The 23,817-nt window shown below is 32.1% G+C and overlaps 2 protein-coding genes and 1 pseudogene across 2 annotated transcripts; 1 reads left to right on the forward strand and 2 right to left on the reverse strand.

Annotated features, from left to right (window-relative positions):
- Positions 1-378: 378 nt before the first annotated feature.
- On the reverse strand, positions 379-4,867 carry LOC114170275 (uncharacterized; annotated as a pseudogene).
- Positions 4,868-9,061: 4,194 nt separating this feature from the next.
- Positions 9,062-14,734, reverse strand: LOC114165824 (uncharacterized). The gene is made up of 10 exons (XM_085671857.1): positions 14,605-14,734; positions 10,940-11,036; positions 10,733-10,854; positions 10,564-10,648; positions 10,254-10,386; positions 10,020-10,141; positions 9,809-9,929; positions 9,563-9,742; positions 9,385-9,462; positions 9,062-9,271 (listed from the first exon to the last, which is right to left on the reverse strand). Exons 1-10 carry the CDS (start codon positions 14,732-14,734, stop codon positions 9,062-9,064), a joined length of 1,278 nt encoding a protein of 425 aa, XP_085527983.1.
- A 2,487-nt stretch (positions 14,735-17,221) lies between these two features.
- Positions 17,222-19,445, forward strand: LOC114180277 (glucan endo-1,3-beta-D-glucosidase-like). Its single transcript, XM_085671826.1, has one exon. It carries the CDS (start codon positions 17,311-17,313, stop codon positions 19,291-19,293), a length of 1,983 nt encoding a protein of 660 aa, XP_085527952.1. The 5' UTR covers positions 17,222-17,310; the 3' UTR covers positions 19,294-19,445.
- The last annotated feature ends 4,372 nt before the right edge of the window (positions 19,446-23,817 follow it).

Genomic DNA, 23,817 nt, shown 5'->3' on the forward strand with positions numbered 1-23,817 from the left:
TTTAAAAAGATGTTGAAGTGTATCAATAGAATAGATCAATTTAGAATGTAATTAAAGTGGTATGTGAAGTTAATATTTGATTTCATTGAATATTATTGTCAACCACAAACAACAAAAATATGACTAATAAACTACTTTGTTAATATAAGAATAAAAAAATAAAAAAATTACATACCTAGAATGTATCCTTTGGTATTGAAGTTGATAAATTTGTTTTGTACAAAATTTCCTTTTGTACACAATGACTTCTTTGTTCAACTTTTTGTATACCATGATTTTCCTACATAGCAGAAAACAACATAAATCAATTGATATATATTTATAACAATTTTGAATTAAAAAAAAAGTAGAAATGACATACCTATAATTGATTTCTTTTCAAAGAGTTTCAAAAATTTCTTTGTACACAACGTTTTTAGTTGTGTTTGTTACCTTTCCATCTTCATCCAATATAAGTATTTTCAATCCTCTTTTGGTTTTGACTCTAGAAATAGCAACATATAGTTGGCCATGTGTGAATACAAGTTGTGGAAGATAAATGCCGACTCTAGAAAGTGTTTGTCCTTGACTTTTATTAATCGTCATTGCAAAGCATAAAGATATCGGAAACTGTCTTCTTTGAAATTTGAAAGGTAAACTTGAATCAGATGGCACTAAATCCATTCTTGGTATAAAAATCTTGTCACCAATGTTTTTTCCAGCAATTACAGTTGCACATATTACATTCTTGCCTAAATGGTTGACTTGCAATCTTGTGCCATTACATAGACCTTTCGCTTGATCAATGTTTCTCAAGAGCATAATTGGAACACCTGTTTTCAACTTCAGTTTATGATTTGGTATCTCTGAACATTTGATATCATTTAAAAATTCAGATGTAAAACATTCAGATTGCACTTCATCTTGTTCATCAGATTGGCAAGGTGTATCTGAACTTAAATAAGTCACCTCTTCACCACCAATTAAAGACAACATGAAATCATTTACTTGCTCTACAGAATCATTTGTTGAGCACAAAATTGCTCCATCATCAAAATAATTAGGATTCAACATGTTAACCACAAATTGAGGATAGACAAATTCAACCAATGCCAATAAAGGTAAATCTGTGTTTGTAATCAAGATCTGTTCTGGAATTTCAACCATGCACTCACCATTTTCTTTTAGATCCATTTTCCCGTCTCCAATGTTCAATATCCAATCAACAAATTCTTGAATATGATTGGCTGTTTCAGTATTTGATGTAGTACTTAATCTCATGTTCTTGGATAACTTTAACACTTTACAACAATTCCATAACTCTGAATAGTTGATTGATGATTTTATGATATCAAACCTAGATCCTTTTTTGATAACTGGTAGAATTTGTCTAAAGTCACCTCCCAAGACAACTGCTTTGCCACCAAATGGTTTGTCTTTATTGGCATCATCAACATTTCGCATATCTCTTAGTGTTCTATCAAATGCCTCAAAGCACATTCTATTCATCATTGGTGCTTCATCCCAGATAATCAAACTGGTTGCCATAAGAAGTTTTGCCCTGAGACTACCTTGTGCTATGTTGCAAGTTGATTCATCATTAATTAACAGTGGGATGCAAAAGGTAGAGTGTGCTATTTTTCCACCAGGAAGTAATAAAGATGCAATTCCACTTGATGCTACGTTGAAAACAATCATGCCCTTGCTTCTTAGACCAGCCGACAATGTCTTCCACATAAAAGTCTTACCTGTACCACCATAGCCATATAAGAAAAAGAATCCTCCCTTCTTTGAAAGAACTGCTGTCATGATATCCTGATATACATGAATTTGTTCATCATTCAGTGCTTTAAACAAACTGTCATGTTCTTTCGCCATGTCTTCTTTATTATATTGGAGCTCATCAACAATAAATCTATTATTGAATGTATGTACATCTGAAAGATCAAGTTGAGGTAATGAAGGATAATCTTTCAAACTTCTACCATTTGACATTAACATTTCCTCTATGTCCAGCAGACATAGTTTTTGTAATTCAGCAGTCTGAATTTGAAGACCTGCAATAAGTAAATTATACAATTAAAATATATATGTATAGCAAATTAAAAAAAAAAATGAAATACCTGGTAAGTTCATCTCCTTCCTTTTTTGGTACAAAATTCCATCACATAAGATACTCCAAGTAGAATTCCAAACTATATCTGGTTTAGAAATTGTATTCATGGACAACAAAGTAACAAATAATCTTCTAAGTTGATACCCAAAAGCAAATTCACTTGCTTCTTTGATTGCATCAATATATTCTTTGTCGTCAGCCAACAATCCCAAAACATAGCAAGCTTCTTGGTATGTTTCATAATACTTTCCATCAATTGTCTTAATGCTTTCATAATCAATACAACCTTTTTGAATGGTCAGTAATATCCTCAAATAATAAAGTTCTCCAGAACCAGGAGGAATATAAGTAAGTCTACCAATGTTGTAGCCTTTCTTCCTTGGTTTCCATTCTTTTTCTTTGGCAAACCACACAAATTTGCTTAGAAATTCTGAATAAGTCAATTGTTTTCCTTCCTCATAAACTTTATTAGCCTCAAACCAAGCTAGAAACATTGTGTTAGCATTTTCGTATCTGTTGAAGACCACATTAATATCATCATCATCTTTAAACAAAGTTGATTATTGGCTAGGAAGATGAAAGGTCAATCTCTGAACAGGAGGCCATCTGTGGTGGATGTCAAAAGCAAATATTCTCCAAGCAGCTTCACATGGTGATAGATACCTACAATCGTAATACCTTTTGATCTCATCAATAATGGTTGATTTTTCAGACTGCACAGAGTTGTTGCTTATTTTAAGAGTAGCTCTGTCGGGACCTTTGTTCACATATTTGAACAAATATTTTATTGAATTGGTCTTGTTGCAATACTCTGTATTGACGTGTGCTTGATACCTCATTAGAAGTGGTGGATTGTAAGGAACAACACTTCTATTATCCAGCTTAATTCCATTCTTCTCAACAAATCTACCATTATCAAGTCTTCCATAGCATGGATATCCTTCTTCATTAATTGAAGTCGAAGATGTGAATTTTTTGGGATAAAATTTAGAACATCTTCCTTCCTTCATGCAAGGTGAATTATGTCTTGCAGGTCCGCATGGTCCATGAATCATGTAACTTGAGACAACTTTTTCCAATTTGGGGTACAAATCAGCATTTGGCAATTCAGCTGATATTACTTTATCAATATCAGTTGAATTCTTCAACTTGCTTTCTCCATCCAACCATAAAAGTATATGTGCATGAGGTAAACCTCTTTTTTGGAATTCTACTGTGTACATTCCTGCATATATAAATAAAAAATAAATATACTTTTCAGAATCTAATTTAATATAAATTTATATAATGTACATTACTTCATATATAACATACCTGCAGTGCTTTTTCCAAAGAAGTCCTTTTTCTTAAAATCTGTCATCATTTCATCCAGCTTCATCTTGAACACTCTACATACAATATCAGGTCTATCCGAAGCTGATAAGCCTTTTGGTAAGACAAATTCTTTTATTTCACTCCAATTAACATTGCATGTTATAGTAATGAACAAATCCGGATATCCAAATTTTTTACAAATTGCCATAGCATCTTGACAATTGTTGAACATGTATCTGGTACCACCAGTGAAAGAAGCAGGCAAGACAATACATCTTCCAATTAAAGAAGGATCTGTCTCTCCTCTATTAACAGCTTCTTGTAATCCATTAAGAAAAATAACCGCGAATTAACTTCTGATTCGCTCTGATGAATGACAACCTTTGAGCTTCAACCATTGTATAGCAATCGACCAGAAACTGTTGGAACAATCTGCATGCATTCACAATATTTCCTGCTTCTACAACTCTTTGTTGTATTCTAAAGGCAATAAATTCTCGCAAAGAAATTCTAACTCTTACCCTGGATTTTGTTTTTGAATGAGATTCTCTTATTGGGATATCCTCTTGATAACCATCTTCTCCATATGGAAACATGAGAGGATATTGCAGTGGAATGAAAGCTGTGTGAGTTTCGTGTAGTCTGGTTAATTCACCAGAACATTTTTTGACCACTATATATCTGCCTACATCTATATTGCCAAAATCACCAACTATAAGTGTAGCTATTTCATCACATGAAGGTGTATTGTAGACTCTAGGGTCTTTGTTTCTGCCTCTAAATAGTCTTAGTGTGAAATCTGATTCCATATGTTCCAGTGACAAATCTCTTACTCTTCTAAAAGATTTCGCAAGAACATTGTGATTGTCAATCATTTGAATCAAATCAGCAACCAATGATTCATCTATAACAGATTCCTTGGTGTTTGAACTAAAAAATAATAAAGAGAATACATGTCAACACATGTATTTAAATATTTCATATAATGAAATTATTTAATATATTCACTGACCTGAAATGCTTAACTCTGTTAGTCATTTCATTTTCGGTATCATATATGTACAGTTGTGCAAACTTTGGCTTTGATCCATGCTTTGGCAATAAACTGCCAATACGGTGATAGTTCTGTCCATTCAGAATAAATTGTGGTGGAGCAGAACCATTGTTCATTGAATTATCAATCTTACCACCAATTGAAGTAAATGAAAACATGCTATTGTATACTCTTATGTTTTGTAGAAATGATTTGCTTCTCTGATCTTGACCATTTAACAAACCTTCAAGAAGATTAGGTGGTCTTTTTAATAGTGGAATTTGGACTTTTCCCTTTTGACAACACAATGAGAATTCAACTCCCTTTGAGGTGTTACATTTTTCTGCTCTTTCTTCATACCAAAGTTGAGCTTTACAGTAATGGCATTCCAAGCAAGGTTCTCCAATATTGAGCAGTTCTGAACATCATTACAAAACATTACCATGAAAATGCGTATATTTTAATCTGCAGTTATATACAATTGTGTTGGACATTATGTACCTTGTAACTCTCCTTTGCAATACAATTCGTTTGTAGTTGTAGTACTTGTAGTATGTTCTTCAATATTAGTAAGATGAAAACTAATTAATGATTTCAAAGGAATTTATATTAACATCAATAAGTTTAATATCAGAATTACCATCATCTCTTATCGTTGCTGAATCATCATTTGTTGTGTCTGAATAATTATGTTGTCTTGTTGTTTCATCATCAAGATTGAATCTGTTTTGAAGTGATTGTATGACTTGAAAAGGATATTTGACAACTTTATTCTTAGAAACAAAATGTGACTCATTTACAACCTCTGATCTCCCACCTATGAAAAACAACAGAAAACAATTGTCCTACATGCATTGGCATTGTGAGTATGAATCCAAATGTACTTACCTGCACTGGAATTGTAATTATTTTGTCCATAATTTCTCTGACTGTTATTGTTAAAAGTTGGAGTCATTCAAAAACATTGATATAAAATTTAAAATTGTCATTTAAACAGGTATATAAGAAATTAAGAATAATGTAGAAATATACCGAAAGGACTATGGTAAGTTAAAGTAGAAGTTGCAGATTGTGAAATCATTTGTTGTTCAACTAAAGTACTTGAAAACTTGAGTATTTGTTGACAGTTACTGCATTGAAACGAATGTTAGTTTAAAGTGCTACGGAATTAATATTATTCATAAACAATGTTAAAATTAAGTATTGGAAGAACTTCAGAACTGACCAATTTGTCTGTGAAATATTGAATTCATATTGTGAAGGTTGTTGTTGTTGTTGTCAACATCTGAAAAAGGATTATTGTAGAAGCATTGTTAATAAAGAAATAAACAAAAAGACTTCATTGATTCATTTAACAACAATCTGTAAAGATATAGGTTAGAAACAAAAAAACTTACTAATATCCAACTGTTGTAATGGATTCCTGTCTATATTTTTCTGAAATGATCTTTGAGATACAGTTGGTTTATCTGTGATTAAAACAACAAAGATGTTTGAGTATGCATCTGTGTTGTGAAGTTACAATCCAAAACATACAGTTACAATCCAAAACATACAGTTACAAATATATATATAAAAAGAAATCCTGAGATTTATTTACTTTGAGAAGAATGGTTAGCAAATTTAGTTTTCTTTCTTGCATTCTCTTCTTTGTCATATGCAACATAAAAAAACATAGAAACATACAAATGCATCCTTTTTAAATAAATTATTGATGAAGAATTAGAAAACATAAATGGTTTATGTAAGATGTTAATGACTTACATGAATGTTGATGACTTCTTGCATTGAACCTTTGTTGTAGCACCAGTTTCCTTCTGAGCCTTGCATTTTTACAATCGTTATGCTCCATTACAGTACAGAAATGTTATGGAATAGTTTCAAAGGTTACAATGGAAGAAGCAAAAATAAAGGTAAGTTGACTCAATGGATGAAAAAGTGTTTACTATTTTATTACTATATTGGTGAATGTCTTTGTTAAACTTTTTTGTGTAGCTTGTACCTCTAATCACAATTGCGGAAACAGAAATATATGTAATTATAATAGGAAACAGTTGTTTCAGAAGACAAACATTAAAAATAGAAAGAGCATGCAGTGCTGAGTGTTAATATATCAGAATCATTCATATATATAGCGCTTATTTCAGAGTTGATTTGTTCTTGCAACTAACAAAACATTTCCTTTTTATGTAGGTACAATCAGACGTCTTTTTTATGCAGTACTATATATAGTAAAACAAAGATGACTTTTTCATAGGAAGTATCTGCAATCTTAACCTCATTATGTGTCAAAATGATAACATACAGTGAGTGTATGCACATACTAAAGCAACATACATCCATACATATGATTATAGAACAAATAACTTTTCATTATTCGTCCAACTATATATCTTTCAATTGCATCATATATATTTCATTTGAATTATAGAACAAAATAATTTTATTTATGAATATCATACCATAACATGTATGACTTTTCATGTTTCAGAGGAATTTAGAGAAGCTTCAAAGAGATTTCATTGATAAGAAGGTAGAACTATACATATGCATTGCTGAAAATAAAAGAACTTCTAGGTTGAAAACTACATAAGTGGCAGAAATAAAAACAAAACTATTTATACTAACTGTAAATTAAAAATTACAATATGTTAGCACTTTGACATTCTGATTGCTTTTCATGTGGTCCACTTCAAACACCAAGTCAATAGTTTGATGAAATCCATGAGTAGTACAAAATTCCTTCCAGCCACTTCCAATTTTGCTAGACTTCTTAGGATGATTTCTCAACAGTAGTTTGCACTTCACTGTTTTACGCGGTCCATAAAGAAAAATGTATTTAAATCTTCCTTGACGAAGATAATTGCCAAAATCAGCTAGCAAATCCTAAAACATACATAAAGTATTAATGAAATTAGTATATGGATTAAATTTAAAAAATAATTTCGAAACATAAATCAAAATATGATAGAAACATCCATTTAGTAAAAAACATGAAATTAATCTCACCAGATGGCTAGCATTGCATTGATTTGGATTCAGAAATATGAAGAAATGCAACTTCGGTCCATTGAAAAGGGGTTGATCTGCCTTAATTCTTTTAAGAAAGCGTGCAATAGACAAAGGTTTGCATTTACTGGGAAAAATAGTGATGTGGAAGCAAGAATCACCCACATATCCAAAATAAATAGTGTGAAAATCGTGAAGTTCATATATGTGCCTTAATTCAGTCCATCCTCCAATTAGCATTGGTTTTTGTAAATTCTTGTTATAAGTAACCACATGTCTATTGCCTTCTTCATCTCTTAAAGTCCATTGACGCTCAAGATTGTCATCATAAAGAATGGCGAATGCACGATCCACAAAACCAACATCCTCGAAAGACAGAATTTTTTTAAGAAAAAAATGGATTAGTTAAGGTTAAAATCAGGATATTGTAAAAGAGAAGAAGAAATCCGTCACAGAAATAGAAAGAGTAGAAGAAATCTTGTAAAAGAAAATATGTCTGAAAAATTTGACAATGAACTTACCTCATCCTGAAGGTGAATAATAGAGAACTGGTACCGACTCATTCTATTAATAACGTCATCTTCATTGAAGTTGTTTTCCATTTGCTTCGACTTTGAGAGAGATAGTAGAGTAAAAGTTGGAAGAATGTAGAATATGATTGAACTGATCTTGAAGTTTAATCTTCATGGTAGAATGTAGATGAATATTTATTTATAGAAGACAAATGACACATGAAAAGACGGGACGATTACAAATAGATTCTTCAACAGTAATGTAATTATTACTGCATTGGAAAACGGGAAGACGATAATAATAGAATAAAACATTAAAAAGATATAACGTTATTAAAGATATATTAAATTATTCTATTATGCTACACAATATAATAATATAATATATGTAATATATACCAATAACAAATTTCCAAAAATGAACTTCTGTAATATATAATATTATACATAAAAATATAATATTTCATTCGTACTTATTGTATAAAAAAATGTCAATTATATCGTACAAAGTTTAATAAGTTAGTAATTAACAGAAGATAAGTCAAAAAAAATATTCAATCAAAATTGTATATGGCATCCAATTCTGTTGTGACAACTTAAAATCTGTCAACAGATAATTCCTTTGCCATATTTATCTTATTTATGAAAACTAAATATTATGAAAAATAGACATTTATAAATTATGTTATGAGAAAAAATAAATATATCTTATTTATGAGTCACACAAGTTTAAAGAAAAAAACTTTTTCACAAAAGATATGTTATTTACGACTTTCATTACATCATGCTACAAAATGAAATCAATTTTAGTAAGTTTTGATGTAGCTGGAGGTCATATTTGTTGACAAAAATTGGAAAATGTCAACAATATCTTGTGCACCAGCGTATGAAATAATTTAAAATCTAAATAATGTAACTCAAAAGCGCATAATATTGTTATCATGAAATTGAACATAGAAGTTGTAGTTCAGATGAAATTTAACATAGAAGTTGTAGTTCAGATGAATTTAAAGACAAAACTATGCGTAGACATATTACATTCCCAAAATGAAAGGCATAAAAAAAATTGTCTTCAAATAGAATAACTAAAAGTGGATCTCAAATCACTAATTTTTCCTTCTTAATATTTCTTTTTAAAAGCTTCAATGAAAGATTGTCTTCTTCGATGGATTCAAGTGATGCAGTCTTCTTTCCAGATTCTCTCTTATGTGAACTGTTAGCATCATCGTTGGTTGGATTATCTTGGATTAGTTCAGGTGATTGGGATCCACACTCAATTGTTTCTTTGGTAAATCGGACTAATAAATCCTACAGTATTAAAAGTAAATTTATTAAAAGAAAAACCACATTCAAAATTGATAACATTATTAAAAGTATTAAAAAAATAATTCATGTAAAAAACATTTATATAATTTGTATACCTCTGAAATATTAACGGTGGACTCATTCACTATACGCATTTTTCCCCTGCTAAACTCACCATTCCCAGCATAAACATCCTTCAAATAGGTAGAAATAATGAGATTATAAAAAAGAAAAAGATAACTGCATTATAAAGAGATTATAATGTAACAAATTTGATCGTAAATTACATCTTACCACAGATTTCAACGAAGAATCATTGAATTTCTCAATTATATCATCATCAATACATATTTTCTTCACTCTGAAAGACTGCTCAAGTTTGAAATTCTGATCGTTCCTACTTTCCACTTTAAAAAGCAGACTTCTATCAACTAACTCATCAAACTGCTTAGGCAAATTTCCAGAAGAATTCATCTACAAAAAGAAAATAATTAAACATTGTGTAATTAAATATATAAGTGGATATATTGAAGAGTATACCTTATCATGGGCGTCTAACATATCAGCACAAGTTTTTTTGAAAAGGGTAGTTGCATCCCTATCAAAGAGGACAAATGTGGTTGAATTGGAAGAGTCAATAACTCGGATCTTAATCCTATATCTGAAAATTGATAAATAAAATTAATGAACCAAAGTTGTAATTACAATGTTGTTTTAAATTGACATTAATATTAAAATACAAATCGTTAACCTTGGAAAGACTTTTATAACATGCTTGTTACACTTCTCACAAAAGAACATCTTGGAATCTGGATAAATAGCTTTGTTGCACACACAAGCAGTATACCACCAGTCATCGTCAACCAATATATGCTTAATTGTTCCAAAAAATATGAAAGTGGTGACATTTAAATATAACAAACATTAATCAAGGGATTATTGTGAATAAGAAAAATTGCACAATAATACAAAAATATATTCTAACCTCTTTACAATCTTTTAGACCTTGAATGTTGGTTCTAGGTGTAAGTGTTAAAAAGTCCTCTTCGACAGTATTTTTGGAAGTCTGAGAAAGTTGCGTTAATCCTTGAGAGGGAGATTCATTGTTCTCAAACATTCTGTGCAAAAGAAAATATAGTTGTACTCATAAAGATTAAATCTATTATTGAATGTATGTATATCTGAAATATCAAGTTGACGAAATCAAGGATAATTTGCATTACAAAGTAACGAAAATATTGTTAGAAAAATGGATTATAAAGTTCGAATAAACTGAAGAACAATTTCAATATTACCTTGATTTAAGTTCAGATGCTTCCTTGAAGTTAACATTGTACTTAATACGGGTGCAGAACTTACAATTTTGAACTTGAACCTTATCTATATTTAAAAATATAGTGTATGTGAGACTAACATGGAATAAGTAGTACAAAGTACTTTGTAAAAGTAATAACAAAATTTTACCTTGAAAAGTTTTGACTTTCGCAAATTCTATACTTATAGCAGCATTTTGTACTTCTCCACTTGAAAGAAATACATTCAGTTCATCCACATAAATACCAAACAAAGTACACTCTATTCGGAACCTAAAGATTAAAGTGCAATATAATGTCATGTAGTTATTTGAAAAGAAATATAAAAGGAATTTAATATAGTATAGATATACAATACCCATCAGCTTCTATTGCTATGACATTTAATTTTGTTGTCTTTCCATCAACTTGCAATTCTCTTTCAGTCCCCACTCCGACCAGTAATCCCAAAATATCTAAAATGCAATTCATAAATAATCATGGAAAGTGACATTTACAAATTTAAAATATCTCAAAATATTAGAAATGTGGTGAAAAAATGGAAAGTGACAATCAGAAGAGAATACACAGAGTTGTTAAAAATTTAAAGAAGTAGTCGAAAAAAATAAAAAATAATAACAAATTACGACATGAACAAAGCTCACATGCATGTGTTGGTAGTCTGGCGATCAAACCTTTAAACAAAAGAAAAATGATGAACATAAGAAGATGAAAATAAAAAAGGTCAGAAAAAAATATAAAGCATATCAAGAATCGGTATTTTGCGGTTTAAAAAAGATGTTTGTGTTTTAATCTTCATTTGAAGAATTAAAAAAACTCAAACTTAAGATGAAGCCAAAAATCAAATACAACTGAGAACAAAAAAGAAAGAAACATACCTGTTGGCTTGAGAAAGCAAAAAAAAAAAAGATATCGAGAAAAGAAGAACATAAGAAGAACAGAAGAAGATAAACTGCAGAAAGCTCAGAAAAATAGATAAAGAATCGCCAGACTCGATATTTTGGTGGTTAAAAAAGATGTCTGGTTGTACTCTTCATTTAAAGCATTTAAAAACCTGAAACATAAGATGAAGCCAAGAAACCATTAGATCTCAGTAAAAAACATAAAGAACCATACCAGTTCGGTTGAGAAACCCAAAAAAAAAAGGTTTCGACAAAAAAAAAAAATCATAGGAAAATATAACATAAATGTGTTTGTAGTCATCAGTTGAAGACTGTAAACAAAAGAAAGATGATGAACAGAAGAAGATGAACATATGAAATGTAAGAAAAATAGAAATAGCATCGCTAGAGTCGATTTTTTGCTGCTTAAAAAAAAGGATTGTGGTTGTACTCTTCATTTGAAGCATTTAAACACTGAAAAATAAGATCAAGCAAAGAAACCATTAGATCTTTGTAAAAAACATAAAGAAAAATCCCAGTTAGGTTAAGAAACCAAAAAATAAAGAGATCCACAACAAAAATGGACAGATGAACGACAAATCTCAGATTCATGACTTTTTAAGCGTCAGTTGAAGCCTGTAAACAAAACAAAGATGATGAACAAAAGAAGATGAACGCTTGAAATGTAAGAAAAATATAAAAAGCAACTCCAGACTCGTTTTTTAGCTGCTTAAAAAAAAGTATTGTGGTTGTAGTCTTCATTTCAAGCATTTACACACTGAAAAATAAGATAAAGCAAAGAAACCATTAGATCTTGGTAAAAAAAATAAAGAAAAATATCAGTTAGCTTGAGAAACCAAAAAAAAAAAAGATATCCACAACAAAAATGGACAGATGAACGGGAAATCTCAGATGCATGTCTTTTTAAGCGTCAGTTAAAGCCTGTAAACAAAACAAACATGATGAACAGAAGAAGATGAACAGATGAAATGTAAGAAAAATAGAAAAAGCATCTCCAGAATCGGTTTTTTGCTGGTTAAAAAAGATGTTTGTGGTTGTACTCTTCATTTCAACCATTTATATACCTGAAAAATAAGATCAACAAAAGAAACCATCAAATCTTTGGAAAAAACATAAAGAAAAATACCAGTTAGCTTGACAAACCAAAAAAAAAATAGACATCCACAACAAAAATGGATAGATCAACGACAAATCTCAGATGCATGTCTTTGTAAGCGTCAGTTGAAGTCTGTAAAGAAAAAAATATGATAATGATGAACAGAAAAAGATGATCAACACACAACTCAGAAACCATCTCCATAGTCTTTTTTTTTAAGAGAGAAAAAGAAATCGATGAAAAAAAGATGAAAACATGATCGATGCGGAGAAACAGAGACAGAGAAAGAGAGAGAAAGAAGAAAGAAGGCGCTGCCAAAGAGAATGAGAAAGAGAGAGAAAGAAGAAAGAAGGCGGTCGCAGAGAGAATGAGCAAGAGAGAGAAAGAATTGAGACGGAGGAAGTTGAGAAGACTGATGAAGAGAGAGAAAGAAATTTTAATTTAAACTTCAAATTTTCATTTGTTTTCCAATTTTTTTTAATACTTGAAAACGCTGAGAGAGTGACATATCAACTATTTTACCTTTTGTAGATAAAAATTTGAATTGTGAAGTAGATCAGATATATTATTCAATTGAAAAAGTTTCCTTTTGTTAGTTCCCAATTGTATATAGTATTAGATTTATTTCTTTAATTGATTTTGGCAAAATTCAAAACTTAGTTTTTGATAGTTTAATAAAATAAAAAAGTTTGTTTTTAGGATTTTTAAATTAGCATTTTGTATTATTTGGTGACATTTTAATCTTTTATTTATTTTTATTTAGGCAATTTTATTTTTATTTTTTTATTAAAATTATTAATTGAATTTGTATTTGAAATATGTGTTTGAAATATGTGTTTGAAAATACTTTGCTTAATGATTAATGCTCAAACATTGTTAATGAAAGTAATATAATGAAAATTAATTAATAATTGGGACTTTAATTTTATTCTCACCAACCATTAATTCACACAATATTAATTGTCACTAGAAGCAATTCATTTTTTATGGTTTTAATGCATTGAAGCATATCAACGGGCAGATCCACAATAAACAAGAAAATTTTGCGTATTTATAATGCATTATTATTATTATTTATTATGAAGACCAACAGTTTTGTAGGACCAAATGCCCATTTTGAAATTCTCAAATCATAAAGTTTGTTGTCAAAATGCCAATGAAAAAGTTTTCACATTGTAAAACATCTTTGTCTTAGCACTAGAATGCAATGAACAATACAAATTTTCTTTCTACAAAATATTTGTATTGGAGGGACATCCCTAAAATAATAAAATTTATTATTTTTGGTAAATCTATCATCTTAGCATTTGTTTTTTTATCTTTCACAAATCCACAAATACATAATGTGCCATTTTCATTGTATTGTTGTCTTTCAATATTTCTTCTTCCTTATTTCGTGTAAGATCCAAAATACTATATGTGATAATGATGTTAGTAAAAGTTTAGTTGATGTTGCCAACTTTCAAAATAAAAAATCAAGTTTCAATGATGTTATCCAATTTTCCTTCTAGCCAAGTAATAGAAATCTACTTTGCATCTTCAAAAAAGCCATAAAAATAATTCTTGCATAATTTCAACTATCTTCTTCAATAGTAAAGATCTACTTTCCATATTCCCAAACAAAATAATTCAGCGTTACTACAAAGTTTTTCGTTTTCCAAGACTACCTTCACCAACTTTTCACCTTCTTTTTCCAACACTTATCTTCTCACTCATCAAAGTCAATTTTTTTCTTCTAACAATTAAATTTTCATCTTCTTATTTGAACAAAACAATTAGTATTTTGGGTTTTGGTGTCATAATGCATTGCAAACACACATCTTCCAATTATGTGAGCATCAATTATCAATGTGAGACCCCTCCTTTTATAAAACTTCTCACCTTGCTCTCTCTGTGTTACTGACCCAAAGGAGCCAGCCACCTTCACTCTCCCTTTACTCTAAGCACTTTCAAAATGTTGTTTTCTTAACCAATTCCTCACCAGTTCCTTGCTCTGTGATCAGATTTTGGAAGCAACAGTCCAACAGAACCCTCTATTGCATCCTCTCTTCACTCCTTGCCTCCTAGGTATGATCTTGTTTTGTTCTGGCTCAATTCTAGCTTGTAATTTACGTTTAATCTCTGAATTCTGAGTCTGACTGCAAAATTCCCCCATTCTCTACGTCTTGGTGATAAATTCTCTAGGTCAAATTGAGGTTCCTGCCCCCTTACAACTAGTTGTCTCCACCAAAGCCAAGTTCTTAGCAAAAAGGTAAGGGAAGCTAATCTTCAATTAAAATTCGAGTGTTTAGTATCATTGGGTGCTTGAATGGTATGATCCTTGTTTCAATTGTTGTTTGAAAGTTGCTTGATGGTTGGAATTGGATTTTTACATTATTTTTTTCGTGGCTCTGCATGTGGAAAACAGTGTGAAATCCTGATACTCTCGCCTAGGCGAGTAGCTCTCGCCTGAGCAAAAGTATCAGAGAGTTACCTAGGCGAGCTGGGGTCGCCTTAGCGAGACATCATCTCGTCTAAGCGGACCAGTTTAGCCTGAGCGAGAACTCGCCCAAAATCTTGAGTTGCCCACTGTATGGGGTCTCGCCTAAGCGAGAGTAGTTCGCCTAAGCGAGACTACTCTCTAGCCTAGGCGAGATTCTTTAGCTTAAGCGACTTTCCCTGCAGAGTTTACATTCTTTCACTGTTATAAATGTTCAAAAGCTTGATTTTTGATGAGATAATGTGATGTTTGCTTATGGTATGGTGGATAACTCTGATTGGTAATGTACGCATGAAATGGTATAATGAAAGCTTGAGAAATGGAAATGTGAAGGAGTGGTGGAACTAGGATTTTAAGGGAAATTCTAGGAGAGGTCTGTAGTGTACGTGTAAGCACTTAAGGACTCAGATTTGGTTGGCATCCTGACGCTCCAATAGTCCATTAAGACTCATGTAGAGTATGATGGACTATGTCGTGAGGAGTAGCAGGAGATCCTAGTCTATGGATCCGATTAGTCACGGACGCAAAGGAGACTTACTTGGGAGTGGTTGGGTGATTTTATTTAATCATTTTAGTGTTTTAGTGTTTTTATTTAATCATTTATTTAAATTTTATATTTGTAATAAAAAAAATACATTTTAAAATGCCCGTGCGTTGCACGGTATAAAAACTAGTGATAACACAAAAAGCTTACCTTCAACTTCAATATATTTCTATATTTTTTACTGCCTTTTCCTTTGACAGTTCTCTGATTCAGATTGGGAAAACGTTGGTGTAATGGACTTTGATGTCCGGTGCTTGTGTGCTTCTCGGGTGGGTATTATTTTCTCAGAGTGTTTGTATACTCCTGTTCTGAATTGGGGATTATGTTGTTTTTAGAAATTAGGAAGATGAAGATTGATAAAATCTGAAGATGGATGAGCCTGTGGAGTTTGGTGATGGAAGGAGATGTAAGGAAGAAGACGATAGTGATTGCACGAGTGTAACACATTAGTGAAAAAAAAAAATAGAACTTCTAAAAATTTCTTTTTATCCAATAAATATTAGTAAAAAACTGTCTAACAGTTGTGAATGATGGTTGAGAGGAAATTGAAACCATCAAACCATAAGGAAGTTAAAACCCTCAGAAGAATTTTACCATGCTTAAAACTATTTTTATATATTTTATTTTGCTTTTAATTTTAATTTTTGAATTTAATTAATAAAATTTAAAATAATTAATTAATAGTTTTTTAATTTTTTTAATTTAAAGTGTAAAATTTTTATTTTACTTAACTTTTAAAAATATAAATTAAAAAACAATTTTAATCCATTTTATTATTATTATTTTTTTAAGATAATTTATTTTTTATTTTTATTACTTAACATTTATTTTTTCGGATGAAATTGAATATTATCAATTATAGTAAGAAAAGTACTCAAATTCTTTATATCACTGTATCATTATCCTTAAATAAATATCTATTTGAAATATTTTCTTTAATAAATAATTATTTTTCAAATTACTCAAACCGATTATATTATGTTAGACCGATATTCAATAAAAAAAAATAGATTGGATGGGATCCAATTAAATTCAATTAAATAAAGATGATAAGACTTTTCCAAGAATAATTTATTTTGGGTTGCCAGCTAAATTTCCACAGCAATATGATTCATGTGTAATGAACCTTAATTTGTGTCTTTCTAGTTCAAATTTTCCAACTGTGTGCACATATATCTGCATTTATGTGAGGTACTGAATTTTTTACTTTTGCATCTGAATTTGGTATGTTCCCATTGAGAAACTTCTGTTTTTCTTCTTGACATAGTCACACTCACTCACCTTTCTTCCCAAGTTTCACTTCCTTTGAATCAATCATTAAATACTCTTTACTCACACCCTTCCACCGTTCATCTCAAATTTAGAATCATTGATCCTCTCTAACATCATCATCAACACACCAAGATAAACCTTGCACCTCAACTTGCACCAAAAGCCAGTTCACGAAATCAATAAACTATGGTCAACTATCCACAAAGTATCCCAAAAATCCAAAATCCAAATCCCACTTTCCTACTCATAACACTTTAATAATTAACCAGCTTGTTGATAGAGTAGCCGCCAATAATGAAAACACACCAACTCTAAGGAACCCAACAAGTACATTCACCTCATGCTCTCCAAAACCCATATATACATCACACCATTCAAGCCTTCACCATCACCACAACACAACCAAACACCAGTTCCACCATCTTCAGAACCAGCAATGGCTAAGCAAAACAAAACTCATTTCATCTTCCCAGAGGCACAATCCACTGTTCTTCCTGATCCCTCTGAATTCTTCTCCTCAACCCTTCTCTCAAAACCACTCCCCACGAACTCTTTTTTCCAAAACTTTGTCCTAAAAAATGGTGACCAACCTGAATACATTCACCCTTACCTCATCAAATCCTCCAACTCTTCCCTCTCTCTCTCATATCCTTCTCGCCAAGTGAGTTCTGCTGTCATATACCAAGTCTTCAATGCTGATCTAACCATCTCATCCAAGCAAGGTTCAAGTGGCAAACACGTTATCTCCTCCTACAGTGATCTCAGTGTCACTTTGGATATCCCTTCTTCCAATCTTAGCTTCCTACTTGTTAGGGGAAGCCCCTTTTTGACTGTTTCTGTCACCCAACCAACCCCTCTTTCCATCACCACCATCCATTCCATTCTCTCATTCTCTTCAAACAATACTCACACCAAGCACACCTTTCAGTTCAACAATGGTCAAACATGGATCCTTTATGCTTCCTCCCCCATCACTTTGAGCCACACTCTTTCTGAAATCACTTCTCATGCATTTTCTGGCATAGTCCGGATAGCCTTGCTGCCTGATTCTGATTCAAAACACGAGGCGGTTCTTGACAAATTCAGTTCTTGTTACCCCGTGTCAGGTGAAGCTAAATTCAGAGAACCCTTTTGTGTGGAGTATAAGTGGGAGAAGAAAGGATCAGGGGATTTGCTTCTCTTGGCTCACCCTCTCCATCTTCAGCTTCTGTCTAATGCAGACAATGATGTCACTGTTCTTGAAGATTTCAAGTATGGAAGCATTGATGGGGATGTTGTTGGTGTTGTTGGGAATTCATGGGTGTTGAAAACAGATCCCGTGTTTGTAACATGGCAATCAACCAATGGAGTGAAAGAAGAATCCCATGATGAAATTGTTTCAGCCCTTTCTAATGATGTTGATGGCTTAAACTCTTCATCAATAACAGAAACCAGGTCCTATTTTTATGGGAAGTTGGTTGCAAGGGCTGCAAGGTTGGCCCTGATTGCTGAGGAGCTGTGCTATCCAGATGTGATTCCAATGGTTATAAGGTTTTTGAAGGAAACCATTGAGCCATGGTTGGAGGGAACTTTGAAAGGGAATGGATTTCTACATGATAAGAAATGGGGTGGCATTATTACACAACAAGGGTCCAATGATGGAGGTGGTGATTTTGGATTTGGTATTTACAATGATCATCACTACCATTTGGGGTATTTTCTTTATGGAATTGCAGTGGTCACTAAGTTTGATGAAGGCTGGGGTAGAAAGTACAAGGCTGAAGCCTATTCCCTTGTGCAAGACTTCATGAACTTGGACACAAAAAGTAACTCCAATTACACACGTTTGAGGTGTTTTGACCCTTATGTGCTTCACTCTTGGGCTGGGGGGTTAACTGAGTTCACAGATGGAAGGAACCAAGAGAGCACAAGTGAGGCTGTGTGTGCATATTACTCTGCTGCTTTGATGGGTCTGGCATATGGTGATGCTCATCTTGTTTCCCTTGGATCAACACTAACAGCATTGGAGATTCTGGGGACTAAAATGTGGTGGCATGTGGAAGAGAAAGGGACTTTATATGAGGAAGAGTTCACAGAAGAGAACAGGATCATGGGAGTTCTGTGGTCTAACAAGAGAGACACTGGACTATGGTTTGCTCCTGCAGAGTGGAAAGAGTGTAGGCTTGGTATTCAGCTCTTACCATTGGTGCCTATTTCTGAAGCCATTTTCTCCAATGCTGAGTTTGTTAAACAGCTTGTGGAGTGGACTTTACCAGCTTTGAATAGGGATGGTGTTGGTGAAGGATGGAAGGGATTTGTGTATGCCCTTGAAGGGATTTATGACCATGAAAGTGCATTGCACAAGATAAGAAACCTTACAGGTTTTGATGGTGGAAACTCTTTAACTAATCTCTTGTGGTGGATTCACAGCAGAGGGTGAATAAGAAGGATCACTCAACATCAACATCAAACACTGCTGCTTTCACTATTGTTATCATTACTGCTATCATTATGTATTAAAATACCAATAAGTCGATGATTTCTATATGTTAAAAGAAAAATATAATGAAGTTACAATACTATCATACTTTATCACATGTCTGTTTCTTACGAGTCATTACTATATGAATGATAATATATTTAATTATCGATGTTGCTTTCATTTTGGCTCAATACTTTGGCATTCATTGGTGTTGTCAATAAAGGGATCCTATAAACATTTAAATTGTATTATTGAATTTCAATGTTAAGTGTTGTAATTTGACATAAAAAAAATATAAATTATAATACATCCGATTGTGTTATTATATAAAATAGGTTGATAAGTCTATCGATTGAGCTCGACTAGACTTATTTATGTCACTAAAAGTTTAACTAAAACTAATTGAACTCAATTTAGATCATAATTACTTTTATATCTTAATAACATGCATTTAACTTATTTTCACAACTCTATATTTTACATAAAAAACTTTATTGAACTTATATCAAATTGCAGCCTTCCACTTCTTTTTAAAAATAAAAAACTTTATTATTATTAATATATATATATATATAGGAAATAAAAATAATTTATTAATTGTTCTTCATTGCAATAAGAGATCTCATATCTAATATCTTATTAACAGTTTTAGAATGATAATGGAAAAGTCAACTAAAAAAATTATGAAAAGCAAATATGGAAATTTCTTTGAAGTTGAAAGATTAATAATAATAATAATAATAATAATAATAATAATAATAATAATAATAATATAACAACAATAACAATAACAATAACAAAAATAATTATAATAATAATAATAACAATTATAATAATAATAATAATAATAATAATAATAATAATAATAATAATAAGGTATAATTAGTCGTAACGTACCTAGTTTCGTCCCAATGTATCTAAATGGTACCCGTTTTTAACTTTGCATCTACTTAGTACCCAAATTAGTTAATTTGCATCAATGTGGTCCATCCCGTTAAGTTTTCAGAAACGCCGTTAACAGAGCAGTGATGTGGCATTGCAGAACGGATACCTGTCAATGAAAATAATTGTACAATGGCAATTTGTGGATAACATGTCATGCCCTATTTGAATTGATTGCCCCTATTCAAAAAGCCCTAATTTCTCATTCCCATCTTCATCTTCTTCTTCATTTTTTGGCCAGGCAGTTGATTTACTGCAGGGGTAAGGTGGCTGGTGAAGTGGCAAATGTCGCATGGTTTTAGTCATCCGTGGTCATCTTGTTTGTGTGGGTCACATAACCACATTGTTTCTTCTCCTGCTACTATATGTGGGTCAATGGGTGGAACATTCAACCATTAACCCTAAATCCCACCATCCCAACAACAAATAATGCAATCAACGACAAAAAAAAAACTAGTTTGTGCACCTACAACCCCAAATAGCTGCCAATTTGATGTCAATTACACCTTCAATTTTGTCCACAACGCACGAAATGGCCCAAATTCAGTAAACCCTAACTCTAGAAAACCCCTCTTTTATTGCTACAAAACGTTCCAATTTTGTTCCCAATTCGTGCCTGTTTTCTTTTCAAATTCCTCTTATGCTGCATTGTTCCACATCACACACCACTCTTGTGCCACGTCATAACATTTTTTCTCACTTAACTGGTCAACACAGTTAGACATTATGTTATTTAACGGAGTGAACGAAAAGGGACCACATTGATGCAAATTAACTAATTTGGGTACTAAGTAGATGCAAAGTTAAAAGCGAGTACCATTTACACATTGGAACGAAACTGGGTATGTTGGGACTAATTATAATAATAATTAACAACAACAACAACAATAATAAGAACAATAACAATCACATTAACAATAACAATAACAATAATAACAATAACATTAATAACAACAATAATAATAATGATATAGGGTGGCCTGATTGAGGCGGCTGCCGACGAAGTGGGTTGTGGAAAGGTGGGAAAGGGTATCGAAAAAGTCGATGGAGAAGGGAGGAAAGAAGGTGAACCATTCCAAGGTTGGGCCTCTGAGGGTGGTGAAAAAAGCTTTGCAGAAGATGGCGTCTACAGATGTATATACGGCGACATGGGTGACATACGTGTTCGTCAGGGTCTCTGTTTCCTGCATAACAGTCCAGTGTGAATGGTTCCTACTAGCTAGGGAGGGGGGGGGGGGGGGGGTGGTGATGATGGTGTCAATGAAGGGATGACGACGTCTGGATTGGGGTGGTGACAAGGGATGCGGTGGTAGAGGGTGGCAGATGATGGTGGGGAATGTAGAGGTATAGTGGTGATGGGGTATGTGCGCGGCGGTGGGGAAGGTAGCAGTAGGGAGTATGTCCTAATACAACTACTTCTGTTTATCTACGATGACGACGCCATATTAAGTGTTCTAACAAGCACTCATTTTGACCACATTATTGTTTGCTGACTTGGTAGTCCTATTCATAATTTTTATTGTTTAAATTACGTGAATGTTTTATTTAAATTAATCAAATTTATTGTTTTGTTAATATCTATTATTCATTATTTATTATAATATAAGAAAATAAGATATCAGGAAATTTATTTTATTATCTATTTTATTTTGTTGATAAATATTCTAAAAGTTAATTCTTTTAGTTATTTGACTTTTTTAATTTATATTTATTTTGTTGTCACATATACATGAAAGTTGTTTTACTTTTTTTATCCATTTATTTTATTTTTTTAATTTTTATATTTATATTTTTGTTAACCTGCCACATATACATATAATTTATTTAACTTTTTTTATCTATTTATGTTATATTTAAACTATTTTTCTATTCTTAATTTTATCTTTTTATAACTTTTAATTAATTGGTCAGTTTATAAATTATTAAAGAATACATTATATTTAAATTAGAATTTTTTTATACTATTTTCTTTTTCATTTTTAATTTAATATTTTTATGATTTACACTTTTATAAAAAGTTGTTTCTCAAAATAATTATTTTACTCTTTAATCCATTTGATTTGTTTTTAAACTAATTTAATGTAAAATTAACAATATATTTCAATCCTATCATTTAATATTTTTATGGTTTACACTTTTAGAAAAATTGTTCTCTAAAAAGTTATTTTATTCTTTAAAAAAAAATTTTTTTAGGGGTTATTTTTTAACAGTTAAGATACACCGCCGAAAATGTTTAGCATTTGTGATAATTCTTTTAACCGCTACAAATGTTAAGATACTTTACACCGTTAGACATTCTTTAAATGTATGTATCTTTATTTTAACTTAATTGTTTTTTAATGAATTTTACTTTTAAAACATATATTTCTATTGCCGTACAATTCAAAATGTTTCGATTTCCTCTATTATCATTTTTCCTTGAACGTCACTCGTTGCTTCTACTCCTTTGTGAAGACTACCTCGTTCACCGTCTCATTCAAATCAAGATCAAACTCTGGTATGCACAAAATTTTCGCATGAGCTCTGTTTTTTTGTTCTGAAATCAATTTTTTTATTTTTGATTTATTATTATGTTCACACAAATTCTTCGCATGAGATTTTTTGTTGTTTGAAATCATTTTTATTTTCGATTTATTATTAGGGTTCTTGTTCACAATTAGTAATTAGTGTTTTCATATCTATATTTATCTAGTTTTTGTAAGGCCCCTTTTATTTTGCCATCTTAATCTTTAGGACTGTCCTGCAACAGTGGGCCTAAAATGCTAGCCCATGATATAAGTACCCTTCGTGTTGTCCTAATTCCACATTTCATTCACTTTCAGAAAAGATCCAGCCGTCAACCCTTTTCTCCCTCTCACAAAGAGCTCTGCTAGAGTTAGGTTTCTGCCATCTTCAAGCTAGCTCGGAGCTGTCCTCTACTCCATGTAAGTACTATGCTAGCCATTCTCGTCTCCATTGTTCCTTTTTCGTTTCTTTCACAGCTAGGGTTCCAAGTAACCCATATCGTGCTCTTGTTTCTCTATCCTTTCAGTTCTTCCATTCGCTTCTTGAGCTGTTGTGCTCGTGCGTTCGGTGTCAAGGGAGTGTTGGGTCGTTTGCTAGCTTATTCCAGGTACGGGAAGCTAGGATCCTCTGTTTGTTTGGTGCGAGTATGCTGTTTTGTGTGCTTGGTGATTCTCTTTTGTATTTACCTGTTGATTTGGATGTATGATACGGTGGGATTGTTGCTTGCGGTATGTCTTTGCATCTGTTGCAGGTGAAAACAGTGGTGGGCACTGATAAACTCGCCCAAGCGAGCTAGTCTCGCCTAGGCGAGATTAACAGAGGTTCGCCTAAGGCTTTTCCTCCATGAATGGTTGCCCAGGCGACCCGTTGTGACTTTTGGGCGAGCAGGCAACTCGCTAAAGCGAGAGGGATCTCGCTCAAGCGAGAGGGATCTTGCTTAAGCGAGATTCCGCGTTGCTTATGCTCTTGTTCTTGTGCCCTCGCCTAGGCGGAGGGGGTGGCTCGCTTGAGCGAGACCCCTCAGCCTGAGCGAGG

The sequence above is a fragment of the Vigna unguiculata genome, chromosome 4 (assembly GCF_037176805.1).
Source record: "Vigna unguiculata cultivar grain cowpea cultivar isolate G323 ecotype 2 chromosome 4, ASM3717680v1, whole genome shotgun sequence".
Classification (NCBI taxonomy): Eukaryota; Viridiplantae; Streptophyta; class Magnoliopsida; order Fabales; family Fabaceae; genus Vigna; species Vigna unguiculata.